This window comes from Marmota monax, unplaced genomic scaffold, assembly GCF_021218885.2.
Source record: "Marmota monax isolate L192 unplaced genomic scaffold, Marmota_monax_Labrador192_F-V1.1 WCK01_AAM20220418_F8-fsc00116, whole genome shotgun sequence".
Taxonomy (NCBI): domain Eukaryota; kingdom Metazoa; phylum Chordata; class Mammalia; order Rodentia; family Sciuridae; genus Marmota; species Marmota monax.
The window spans coordinates 5,005,142-5,019,282 of record NW_026695220.1 but is presented as its reverse complement, the minus strand read 5'-3'; the positions used below and the strand labels follow the sequence as shown (position 1 = coordinate 5,019,282).

The 14,141-nt window shown below is 40.7% G+C and overlaps 1 protein-coding gene across 1 annotated transcript in view; it reads left to right on the top strand.

The window, feature by feature from the left end:
- The window catches only part of Eys (eyes shut homolog), a 1,592,434-nt gene that overhangs the window by 754,365 nt on the left and 823,928 nt on the right, over positions 1–14,141 (top strand). Inside the window, 1 exon segment of the mRNA XM_046432606.1 lies at positions 994–1,109. Within this exon segment, the coding sequence (XP_046288562.1) occupies positions 994–1,109 (116 nt within the window).

Below are 14,141 nucleotides of genomic sequence, written 5' to 3'. Positions count from 1 at the left end.
TTTTCAAGTTAAATGCTTGGGTAATACATAGAAATTATTTCTATGTATTGGGTAATACACAGAAAAATAAAGAAAGGTTAAAACGTTGCAATTATAGCTGGCATAGTTAGTCAGCTAGCAGCCAGCAGCCAGCACTGGGAACTTGCTCTGAAGACATGTTGTACCCATGTAGAATGAGATAGTTACATTAATATGATGCTGTAGCTGACCTGGTAAATTTACTAAGATAATTACAAATAATTTCCTGACATGAAAGAATCAATGGTTTGAAAAATGTACCTCTTATGTACCTAGGAGACCACAGCTGCTGACATATTATGTTGTGGAGGGCTTAGCAATGTTAACTCCAGCTTAATGATGAAGATGATGCAATACTAGGAAGAAAACAAATAAAGTGCACACATGAAAACAGTGTTTTGTTAAGGAAAATCAGATAACCTTTTTTAAAAAGAATTTTTACACTCAATCCTCAGCTGAGCATACGCAAAATATTTACATTCCACAGAATGATATCTTGATAATATTAACATAAAATATTACAAATATTATAAAAAACATTGCATATCTAGATATTGATAGTGTTGCTTTCCTTCATATTAAAATTCATATTAAATGAAATCATAGACTATGTTTATTTCATTGCCTTCTATCTATTTTATACAAGGTAAAATAAATGAAGACATCTGAAGATATAATGTTGAATGGTATCATGAATAAATTCTGAAACTTTATTTTGACATGTATTTGCTTCCATTCTTACATAATGTGTGATTTTAGAGCAAACTATTTAACTTCTTGCAGTTAAATTTTCTCATGTACTAGAGATACTGATTGCAACTACCTGCCTGATAAAGTGATTATGAAGATGAACTGACATAAACTGTATAAAATACTTAGGCCAGTTTCACAGATAGTAAATACCAATACAGATAAGCTGTCACCACTGCTATTATGGTTGAAAATTAAATGTCTGTTTGGGGTTTTATTTAACAGGATGGTCTGGACGTCACTGTGAGAAGGAACTTGAGTACATTCCCCACTCATGTACTCCCAGGATGTGCATAGAAAATGAACCTGGCACCACTTGTTTCTGCATACCCAGATCTGTGGTAAAGATTGTTATCAAAGATTATTGTCATGATAATTGTTTTTTTCATTGTATTTGAAATACAGGAAATAATAGAGTAAGATGTGATGAGAATGGGCTTTGTAAAAGTCTCCAATGCCTCTCTCCTTCTCTGAACACACTGCACTTTGCTCGGCTTTCTCTCTACCCTTCTTGTTATCCATCACTTGTACCATCAGCCCTTCCTTTCAGGAGAAAAGCATTCTAATAAATTGATCCATACCAAGGTACAAGTCACTTAATGCATTGTCCTTTAATGTTTAATGCATTTGGAAGGAGGATGCCAGTAGAAGAATTGCTTAATACTGTCAGAGTCTTGGCAGAATTCCTGTCTTGCCCAAGGACACAGCACTACTTCCAGGGTGGGCTCAGAGTATTGTATGTTCAAGGAGGATGAATCTGCTTCCTCAGCAAATTGAACTAGTCTGAACTCCATTAACACTAAAATGGACTTCCCTTGCTAAAAAAAAGTCTCTATTAAAATACAGCTTTAGACCACAATACTTTATTAAAAATGACCACAGCACATGAATATAGTTAGGGAACAGCATTTGACAAAACTATATCGGGTATTTTAATGACTATTTAGATACTAAATGTATTAATATCATTGATAAATTGACTAGTATTAACTAAGAATATGGTAAAATAATTAGAGGAGGTTGTATTCAGGTAACCTGCTCCAAGATTAAGGAATAAGACTTGAAGAGAATGTGAGGTTGGTTGGTGTCTAAAGATGCACAAGATCCTATGGAGCTAGAGAAAGCTAGAGATTGCTTTCCAGAGCTGAAAGGTCAGAAAAGAAAGATCATCATAAGTCTTTGGAGATGGTTAAGGCATTAACAGAAAATGGCCAATAACTATCACCAAAAGAATTTGAGAGAGCAATTATAGAAAATAAAAATTATAAATCATCTTATATATTTACTCTTGTATATCAGCCAATACAGTATAACATAACATCTATGTAAATGACATTAAATGTTTCGAATTATGAGGAGACCCAAGCATTACATTTGTAATTTAACAAGAAACACCAAGATAATACAAAGCATTAAATTTTTGCCTAAACATTTCATAGTAATTATCTTGTTAAGCCCTTTTATGTTAACCTAAACTTGCTTCCAACATCCTCCTTTGCATAGACCTTTAGAAAAATGTCTCTTTCATATTCTTTTTATTTACACTATTTTAAGCTGTCACTAATTACATTGTTATATAAAATGTTAATTCAACTACATGTTTATAAGATTAGAGAAGATTAATATGACTACAATTTTTTGTTTGTTTTATCATGAAGAATAATGGGAACTGAACAGCCCCTGTTGGTTGGGAGGGTTGCAAGCTTTTTTTTTTTTTTCTTTATATCAAAGAATTAATTTTTGGTAGATAACATTAAAAACATGAACTTTCTGCTTTATCTTCATGTTTAAAGCTATGACAATTGCTGACAAGCTGATAATTAGTGTGGATTATTCATTTTAGCAGATCCAATTGCAAAAATGTATCAAAATAAGGTGAAAGTAGTTACATTATTCTGAAATTCAAAGGCTCTGTATAAAACTTTAAGTGACAGAATACAATTTATTGGATGCCCTTGACGTGCTTAAAAATTCAAGACAAATGATCTTCTTCTTTTTAATTTGATCAGAAATGCTCATTTCCTCCATAAATGAATTTCCACCGAACAAGATTGATCCATACATTAACCCATGACTGTCAATGGGTCAGGCTTATTGCATTTTGCAAATGACAACAGTCAATAAAAAGGTTGATTACATTCTATAAACTAAAACAGAGATTTTTATGTACTCTGGAAATTGTATTTATATTAAACACAGTGGATAAAAAGAAACTATTTTTCTGAATGAGAAGAAACTGCTCCGAGTTCTCCAGCAGTACAAATATATTTATATTATATTTGCGGTACCTGGTTTTAAAGGTCATCCTCAAAGTATGAACCCAAAAAGGAAGACACAGGATAGAAGACTGTCTAATATTTGACTGTAGTTTAGGTGTTTATTTCCTCATGATATAAAGTCATCAACATTGTCCACAAGTGTAAGCTAAGTATTTACTGTGTTCAAGATGCCGTGTCTCATACTATTAATGAAGTTTATTCTCCTGATAAAGTAAATGAGCAATGATACAATTCTTAGCAAAGACCTAATTCAATTTTTAAGGAAAGAGGTGTTTTATTGCTTTAGACATTTATTTACATTTGGATTCAAATTTTTGACATGTTAGATCAGTCAAAACACATTCTTTGGACAATCATGATAGCAAAGTAGTTGAAAATCTTACAGAGAAATATAGAAACATATACCGTTCTTACATTCATATTAGGAAAAGAGGACAGGATCACATCTTATGAATGCATTAAAAAATCAGCAACATTTCTTTTCTTCAGCCAAAATTTGATACTTTGCCTCAGTATATATTGAAGACTATCTTGTGTAGATTCCCTGAAACAATATAAAAATTAATTAATTTTGACTTCTTATCCAATGGCCATTGACATATATGGGCCAAATGAGCATGCAGAGGATAATAATGAAGTCAGCCATGGGCTCAACTACAGGAAGCTATATGATGAGGAAAATAAAGGAAATAACTAGGACACTGTTTGTGGTAATAATACTGAAAAAAATTATAAGGCAATTGGCAAACACTGTACAAACTAATCATTAGGAGAGCTTTCTCAAGGGACAAAATAGTACAACTTTCTCTCCTGGAGCCTAGATAGGAACTTCTGAAAGTGATAGCATTTAATCTAAACCTCATACAGGAAGCCCACCCTGTTTTTGAGGGAGTTCTCAAAACTGCTAATGAGACTAAACATTCAGTAGACATTAGAAAAAAGTGTTTGATCTGATCCTCAGGACAGAAGCACCACAAATAACAGAAATGTTTGGAACATCAACTTAATATTTTATAACTCAAAGGATATGATGAATTTTGAGGAGAAGAAGAAAGTGCAAACTGGAATGAAGACATATTTTAACTGTGCAAAGAGGAAGTAATTTGCATCAAATACATATAACTTATAATGGAAAATGTAGTTTAATATTTTTAGAAGCAGATTATTTTATATAAAAAAGTGTCCTAATGTTCTATAAATAGACACAGTCCAGCTGTTATCTATAATCTAAATAACGTAGAACACTGTTTTTATTGGTATATGGAACATAGTAGAATTAGAGTTATCTAGTAGACCTAATTAGGTATTCAGGGTAATGACCATCCATCTCTCATCTTTATATATCTGTTTTATTTACTTGGTAACATACATCAACTTAAAAGTGAATAGAATTTACATCTTAGAACTTAATTAAATACAAGGATCTCTGAGGCTTAGTTTCCTAAAGTATGGGAAGAGAACATGGATGAGAGAAAAGCTCAGCCACAAGTGAAATACCAAAGTTAATCCTTTGGAGAATTGGGTGTAGAATATTAAGTACTCAAACTTATATATCAGTGTTATTTTTTCATGTCATTCCTCATTCATTTATAATTGTGATTTCTACATAAAATATTGGTAGAAGTAAGAATAGAAAATACTATTGAATGACTCCTAAAAATAAAACATAATTGGATTACTTATTTTCTTGATATTACTTTTTCTCCCTGTGATGGTGATCAAATTGATGGCCTCACACATGCTAGGCAAATCTTCTTCCAATGAGCTACATCCTCAGTCGTTATTGTGGTTTCTTTATCCAATTAAAAATGGACAAATAATATAAATTAACATTTCTCAAACTAATAAAGTTAAATTTTTAAAAAAAAATTTCTAACAAATTTAAATTAAAAAAATTTAAATTAAAAAAAATTTCTAACAAATTTATTAAAGAAAAAATTTCACCATATTTAGCTGTTGGGTATATGCAAATCAAACTACAATGAGATGTCATCTTTCCACAATTAGAATGGCCACTATCAAAAAGATAATAAATGCTAGGAAAGAGCTGGAGGAACAAAATTCTTATATATTTTTGATGATTTAGTAAATTAGAATAGCCATTGTGAAGAACATTATTCAAGTTCCCCCGAAAAACTAAAAATAGATCTCTTATATAATTTAGTTATTCTGCTTCTGGAAAAGTATCCAAAGGAAATGTTTTCAGCATATCAAAGCAATACTTGCCCAACCATATTTATTGCTATACTTTTCCTAATAGCTAAGATATGGATTCAGCCTCACTGTCTTTTAATGGATGAATGAATAATGGAATGTATACACACTGTGTACACAATTGCATTTTATTAATTCATAAAAAGAATGGTGTCCTATCATTTATAACAAAATTAGAAGGAACTGGAACAGGAGGGCATTGTTTTAAGTCAAATAAGTCAGACAAAAAGTTAATACTAAATTTTCTCTTTCATAGGTGGATGGCAAAAAGAGTTGATTTATTTATATATTAGTGATTACTAGAAGTTGAGAAGGATGATGGAAAGTATAGAAGGAGGTTGGATAACAAATACTAGAATGTAGTTAAGTGCTGTTAGAAGTAAAAAGTTCAAGGTTTCTACAGTACAGTATAGAACTATATAGTTCACAGTAGCCTAATATGTATATTTAATTATGTAGGATTGGAGACTGAACCCAGGGCCTCATGCATGTTAGGAAACTGTTCTACCATTGAACAACACTCCCAGCCTTATATAATACTCCCTATTATATAATTTATGTCTAGCAAGAAGAGATGAGGTCAAATCTCAAAACATTTTTCATCAGGGTTATTTACCCTGATTTGATTGGTATACACTGAAATGCATGTATTGAAGTTCCATGATGTTCCCCATAAATATGTATAATTAAAGTAATAATATTTGATTAAAATTAAAATACAAGCATAGACTGGATTTCAAAATCCTTTCCAAAGTCTCACAACTTTGTCTTAGTCAACAAGACTTTGCACAATTAGGCCTGATAGCTTCTCTAGCCTTACCTCTGGATGATCTCCTCCTAGCTCTGTATAGTACTGCCGCGTCCGGCCAAGGGAGCCGAGTCCGGCGAGGGACGGCGAGGTTAAAAGACACACAGGACACCAAGGTTCTTCATCCAGGAGTCAATAATCTTTATTGCTAACACACCTTTTTTTATACCCCAAGCAGCAGAAGTGGAAAACTACCCAAAAGCAGGAGGGAGGGGGGAGAAATTTAGTTTCAACATCTATTATTGTCAGGTACCGAAACCTCCCTTAACAATAAGTCCATCAGACCAGAAAAGGTCAAGGCATTCCCGTGGGATACATATGTCTCAGACGGATAAGCAGGAACAGAAAAACCGCAAGTTCGCCATGGCCTTGTGAGCTGGCCACACTGGCATGCAGAACAAACTAGTGGAGGTAGGGCTCCAGGGGCCAAGGTGGACCTGTTGCCAACAAGTCCCCCTCTTTTGTTTTTTGTATGCCAGTGGGAATCAAGTAGCCCCTGTCTTAGGTCGTTCACAGCCCTTGCGATGCTTACCCGTCTCTGGGAAGGCCCCGATTCCCTGTCTTAGGTCGCACAGCAAGCGTGAAAGTTGCCCGTCACTGGGTACTACAAGATCAGCTCAAGGTGTTATGACCTATCAAGACACTATTGCGGTAAACGCTTAACCGTCTCCACCTACGGGACCCATGACCGTCACCGCCGAATGGCAGATGTGATTGGACCGAGAGATTAGACAGCAAAGATCCTAATACAGGAAAGCAAGAGGGAGAGGTATGCATAGAGAAAAGATATGGCAGGAGTTCTTCTTTTAAGGAGGACACTCATCTTCGGATAGGTCTGAAGTATATCTCAGAGAGGCGATCATCCATCTTCAAGCGTTGATAGTGAACCTGTATCGGCTTAGAGGCTAAGATATTAATTTGATCCTTAATGAATTGTACTATCTTATTTACAATGCAGGGTCCTATTGCCACTACTAGAAGGAGGCCTAACAATGGTCCCAATAAGGGAAGAAGATAAGGCAAAAATCCATTAAGTCCAGTCCAGAGAGGGTTCTCAAATAATTCCCTCCTCCTTTTTTCTAGGTCTTCTTGGAGTTGTTTAATTTTTGTGCGAACTATGCCAGATTTGTTAGCATAAAAACAGCACCTCTCCCCAAGGGCTAAACAAATTCCCCCTTGATTGGCAGTAAGCAAGTCTAAACCCCGCCTGTTCTGAAGAACTACTTCTGCTAGGGAGTCTATCTGGTCTTGTAAGTCTTTAATGGTTCCCGACAGGGTTTGCACATCATCTATAAGCTGTTGAGATAGGCGGCGGTAAGAATGTATAGCCGTACCCAATCCTGCCGTGCCTGTACCCACAGCAGCGGTTATTCCAAGGCCAACAAGGAGTGGTAAGGCCTGCACAGCTCTCTTGTGTCTTCTAACTAAGATGTCTAGGCTAGGAATGGGTAGGGGTTCATCTCCTGAGATAATCGTGATATCAGGAAGCAGTAATGCCAGAACGCAACCACCAGTCCAATTTGCTGGGAGCCTGGGAAAAGCTAAATTTCCACCACACATAAAGACTGTACCATTAGGGGGACAAATGGGCGGAGTAGGTGAGGAGTAATTCTTTACTAATGAGCAGTTTCCAAAGGAAGAGACTCCAACATCAACATCATAGGTATTATTTTGCATCATGCCTAGAAGGCATGACATAAAACCACCTAGAGGCTGCACCTTAAAGGGCAGCCCAGATTGACATGTGTTGTCATCATCAATGGTATAATTGATGGGAACCGCCAATGGCATGACTGCACCTGCCGTCATGCAGAGCCAGCAATCACCAGCAAGGGTAGGGTTGGAACTGTTAAGTAAAGAAAAGGTAGTTTCTAGGATATCTAATGTATTGGCATCTAAATCAGGAAACTGGGATTTGGGCAATATCAAGGGGTGGTATGTAGGCTTAGGGATCTCCGGCTTTAAAAGCTTAATCACCTGAAGGTGTTTGATAGCATCAGTGGGTCCCCCTCCGTCAGAGATTCCGATAGGGGCCTGCATGGGCCAGCAGGAAGGTTTACCCACGACGCCCTCACATCCCGCCTCCGTTAACCGAGTCGTGATGCCTTCCCCTCCCCGGTCACCAAGAAAAGGAATATAATTATAAGTGGTCCCCCATTCTCCACGGGTGTTAGTTAGGATGGCCTCAAAATACTGTTTTCCTTGATTATTAACACAAATTGAGGCCGATGTATAACAGGAGATGTGCATTGCCGGGGTGTAATGACAAGTGGCGGGACAGCTTCCAAGAGTCTCGGTCGGATTAGGGACAACAAGTCCGGGCTTATTAACACATACCCATTTTGGTTGCTTAAATCCTCCGATGTTTTCATTGAGTTCAGCCGCCATGTAGGCTACTTTAGTCCCACAATCAATGCTCTGGATATAACCAGAGGGGGCCGAGTGCCGGGGCCCTCCCTTACACTCACAAGGGGCTCCAAAAAGATATTCATGAATATTCCCAGGTGGGGGGTCAAGCCCTCCTTCAGCAAACCTGTCCAGAAGGAATGCCACAAGAGGGGTCCAGCTCATGAGGTGTGTCTCGGCACTCACTTGAAGGGGTGAGAACAACAGCGGCAGGATCAGCCATCTTGGGAACTTCATTTTGTCTTGAATTTTCATTCACCGGTCTGGTGCAGCGCTCCGGGATCCAAATGGGCTTCTCAGTTCCTGGGGGAAAAACACATACAGCTCCCCTCACTCTAGCTAAGAGTGGAGCCGGGGGTTGCCACTTTCCGGTGGATAAATCTTTCCACCTTATTTGAGCATCTTGTACAGTGGGAGGGGAAAAGTGGCGTTGTGCAGCCGTGCGCCCTCCAGTGTCAGTGAGTAAAAAATTTAAAGTAAATAAGGTTATGCTTAGAAGTGCTTGTGGTCCCTGACAATTCCGGTATATCTCCCCCTCTTTTGTTTTTTGTAAATAAGTTTTTAAATGTTGATGGGCTCGTTCCACGATAGCTTGTCCCTGTGGATTATAAGGGATTCCAGTCTTATGATTAATTTCCCATTGGGTGCAAAACCGTTGAACCGCCTGACTTACATATGCGGGACCATTATCGGTTTTGAGGCATCGTGGGGTGCCCATGGAGGAAAAGGCTTTTAGAAGATGACTGATTACATCCTTAGCCTTCTCTCCAGTATGTAAGGTGGCAAAAATGAAGCCAGAATATGTGTCAGTGGAAACATGTATAAAGGAGAGCTTACCAAAGCTAGGGAAGTGTGTAACATCAGTTTGCCAGACATCATTAGGTTGTAGTCCTCTTGGATTAACTCCAAGGGAAGGAGAATGAATAAATGGTGCACAGGTTGGACATAATGAGACAATCTGTAAAGCTTGGTCTCGTGAACATCCTGTGTGGAAGCGTAAAGACTGTGCATTTAAATGAAATTTGTTATGGAATTGTAAGGCCTTATCATATTCGGTCGTCACACAGGAAAGGCCAACAGCATGAGTAGCAGCGTCTGCTTTTGCGTTGCCCTCTGACAAAGGTCCAGGGAGCCCTGAATGGCTTCGGATGTGGCCAATGTATAGAGGATCTCGTCTAGCCCAAATGAGAAGCTGAACTACCTGTAGTTGTTCTGTGATGGTGGATTGCTTTCCAATATATGATGCTGTTTCTATGACTAGAGCCAGATTGGCTACATACAAGCTGTCAGTATATACATTAAGAGGAATAGAACTATAGACTTTGAGAGCTATGATTAAAGCTTCAACTTCTGCCTTTTGGGCCGACTGACCTGACACAGGTTGTCGGAGAATTTGAGATCCATCAAAAACGACAGCAAATCCATTTTTGGCCCCATCTGTATATACAGTTTGGGCCTTTGGAATAGGTTCCCTTTTCATAATCTTTGGGAAGATAATGGGACACCTTTTAAAGCCCTCCAAAAGTCTATGTTTAGGGAAGTGATTATCAATCTGACCCTTGAAGCTGCACAGGAAAAGACACCAAAGGTCATGTTCTTGTTGTAACTTGTGTATCATATCTTGAGTGTAAGGTTGAATAAGTATGTCAAAGGTTTTTCCAAACAATGCATCACCCAAATATTTAGCCTTCCAAATTAAGTTAATAACTAGCTCATAAAAGGGAGTCAATACCCGGGGGTTAGAAGCCGGCAAGTGGACCCAATAAATGGGACCCGTTTGCCAGAACACTCCTGTGGGAGTAATTTTAGAAGGTAGAACTATAAATGACAAGGGCAGAGAATAATCTATCTGCGTAATCTGCATGTCCTGCAGAGCCTCTTCTATTAGCCTCAGTGCTCGTAAGGCTTCTGGTGTAGGTACTCTACACGACGTAGGAGAAGGATCTCCTCGCAAGAGGTCATACAGGGGTTTGAGCTCTCCAGTTGGAATATGAAAGGACGGGCGCAGCCACTGTATTTCTCCGAGGAATGTCTGCCACTGATGTAAAGTTTTGAGCTGATTTATCTGGAACTGGGGTCTCTGGGGAAAGATTCCTATGTTATTAATGATGTATCCCAAATAATTGTAAGGGTGTTGAAACTGCACCTTTTCGGGTGCTATGACCAGCCCTGCCCCTTTTAGAAGGGATTGGAGGACTTCATAAGATTGAAGAAGCCTTTCTTTCTTGGGCCCTGCCAGTAAGATGTCATCCATATAATGAATGAGGTAGAGCTGTGGGAACTGCTGTCGAAAGGGTCGCAAAACCTCAGCTACAAAATATTGGCACATTGTAGGACTATTAGTCATCCCTTGAGGTAGGACAGTCCATTCATACCGTTGGTAAGGTTCCCTAAAGTTTGTGGAAGGCAAGGAAAAAGCGAAACGCTTTCGGTCTCGTGGGTCTAAGGGGATAGAGAAGAAACAATCTTTTAAATCTATGACAATAAGATGCCAATCCTTTGGGATCGCAGTAGGAAAGGGTAGCCCTGGTTGTAAGGGTCCCATGGGTTGCATAGTTTTATTAATAGCTCGTAGGTCCTGAAGAAGTCTCCACTTCCCAGACCCCTTTTGTATAACAAAAATAGGGGTATTCCAAGGGGAGGTAGAGGGCACCACATGTCCTAACTTAAGCTGGTCTTGAACTAATAGGGAAGCGGCCTGTAATTTGTCCTTAGTTAGGGGCCACTGTTCTACCCACACAGGGTCATCTGATAACCAAGTAATGGACAGTGGAGGTGGCCGCACTTCAGTGGCCCCTAGGATAAATTTCCCAGTCCTCTCCGGTCTCTTCCCCGCCGGGTAACCTGTTCTGCTGGATCCACGGGTGATATTCTGCCCTCATGTCTCTTTCCTAGTCCCCTTCCAGGGATCCATCCCATGTCTAGCATTGCATCATTAACAAAGTCATTATTTCCTTTCAAAGTCTGGGTAGTGAGAATAGCCCCCATTTGATGAAGCAAGTCCCTCCCCCAAAGGTTCGTGGGGAGTCCAGTCACTACATAGGGCTGGAAATGGCCACTATGTCCTTCACCATCTCTCCATTTTAAAAAGGAGGCACTTCTTTTTGGTCGGGTCTGTCCTATCCCCTGTAATATGGCCGAGGGACTCTGGAGGGGCCAGGCAGGTGGCCATTGTTTTTCAGAAATGACAGAGACATCCGCCCCCGTATCTAGTATTCCCTTGAAAGCCTTGTCCTGTATCTCAATGGTCAGGTTGGGACGCGAATCCAAATGAGCTACCCAAAAGGCCTGGGGAGTTCCAGTGGAGCCAAAGCTGCCGTCGCCCCGGGACCCACGGAGGGTGTGCCCAGGAATGGAAGCTAAGGGTAGCAGCAGCAATTGAGCTATACGCTCCCCGGGGGGAAGAATAACAATTCCTTGGGTAGCTTCTACTACTATTTTTATTTCTCCCTGATAATCAGCATCAACAACCCCCGTAAGAATCTTCAAGCCCCACTGAGTTGCGCTACCTCGTCCCAACACTAGTCCCACCGTCCTCTCTGGCAGGGGTCCAAAAACCCCAGTAGGCAGCGTCTGAGGTCCCATTTGGGGAGTTAATACCGCTCGGGAGGTGGAACTGAGGTCCAGTCCTGCGCTTCCTGGTGTTCCCCTGGGGAGTTCCCAGATAGAAAGGGGTTGGTCAGTGGGAGGCGGCGGAGACGCCCACTCCCTGGGGCACTGTTCTGTCCCTGCACTGCCCCGTACACTTTGGCTTCCGGGGCCCGGGGCGGGCCCCTGCTCCCGTTTCCCGACGGTATTGGGTTACCCTGGATGTCAAATTTTGACCTGCACTCACTGCTCCAATGATTTCCTTTATGACATCTAGGACAAAGTCCAGGCATCCCTCTGCCAGCACCCTCGCTCCTTTCCGGGCAGTTTCTCTTTATATGTCCCTCTTTCCCACACTTAAAACACCCCTTAGAGCGGGTTCCCCTGTTATCAGCTTTTTGCATTCCAGTCTTAAGGGCAGCAGCCAAAACCTGACCAGTAATATGAGGCCCATCTATATCTTTGCATGCTCGAATCATGTCATCTATACTTTTGGCCCGGGAGGACTTAATAGCATTTTGGCAGTAAGTGTTAGCGTTTTCATATGCCAGTTGTCTAATAAGTGGCATAGCCTGTTCCAGATTAGGGAATATTTTTCCAGCAGCCTGCATTAGGCGGGCTATAAAGTCTGAATAAGGTTCAGAGGGTCCTTGAGAGATCTTGGAAATTTTTGCTTCAGTCTTAGAAATGGGCAGGGCTTTCCAGGCATGAACTGCAGCTGAGGCTATTTGAGCATAAACACCTGGGTCGTAATTAATTTGTTGGCCTATGGTGGCATACTGCCCAGTTCCTGTCAACATTTCAGCATTTCGCCGTTGATGGCCCGCATTCAGGTTAATCTGAGCCAGCTCGCGGCACCTTTCATGATATTCACTTTTCCACAATAAGAAATCCCCTCCAGATAACACAGCCCTGCAAAGTTGCTGCCAATCATTAGGTATCAGTTGACTGGCTGAGAAAGACTCGAAGAGGGTCAATGTGAAAGGGGCATGAGGTCCATAATTAATGACCGCCTCCTTAAGCTGTTTTATGTCCTTGAAGGCTAGGGGGACATGGGCTCTGGCCGGCTGTCCATCAGCATCGGCGTTTTCAATCATTGGAAAAACCTGAGCCGCTCTAGAACCCCAGTGGACCCCCGCCCGTCTAGTAGGGGCGTCCTCATTCCAATCAGGATTATAGGGAGGAGGTGCGGCAATTGAGGGGGCCCTAGGCACCCTCACATTTGCCCTTTTAAGGCGATGTTCTAGTTCCTCTATCTCCCTTTCTAATCCCTCCTCTTCCTCAGAGAGAGAACTGAGGTCCTCAGGATCATTTTTGGGCTTAGAAATCTGGAGGCGTTTCCTACCCTCCGAGCCCGAGTCCTCAAGGGGACCCTCATCCTTTAAGGATTCTGCCATTTGCTCTTCCTGCACCTGATTAAGGGCCTGTTCACATTCAGCAAGCTGATCCTTGATCTTTACTTTATCTGTTAATAAAGCATCCTTTACCAACCTCCATAAGGAAAAGGTGGCAACTGGGACACTGTCCGAGCCCCGGTCCCTCAATAATTTCTGAAGGTCATGCCTCACCAGTTCCCAGTCACTATTATTAAGAAATCCTCCTGTCAGAAACCAAGGACAAGCCTGGGCAATAATTTCAACGAATTCGGTTGCAGTCTTAGTTTTTATTCCTGTTCCTTGTGTATTTAACAGCTCTTTTAGTTCGTTGGCCAGACGAACCTTCGCTGTTGAGTTACCCATGGTACGTACCCTGTCTCTTTAAATTATCTTTAAACCAATCCTCCCCCTTCTTTCTTAGAAGGTGAGCCCCGTCCGCTTACCCCTGCTTTCCGGATCTCGGTGAGAGCCTCCAATTGCCGCGTCCGGCCAAGGGAGCCGAGTCCGGCGAGGGACGGCGAGGTTAAAAGACACACAGGACACCAAGGTTCTTCATCCAGGAGTCAATAATCTTTATTGCTAACACACCTTTTTTTATACCCCAAGCAGCAGAAGTGGAAAACTACCCAAAAGCAGGAGGGAGGGGGGAGAAATTTAGTTTCAACATCTATTATTGTCAGGTACCGAAACCTCCCTTAACAA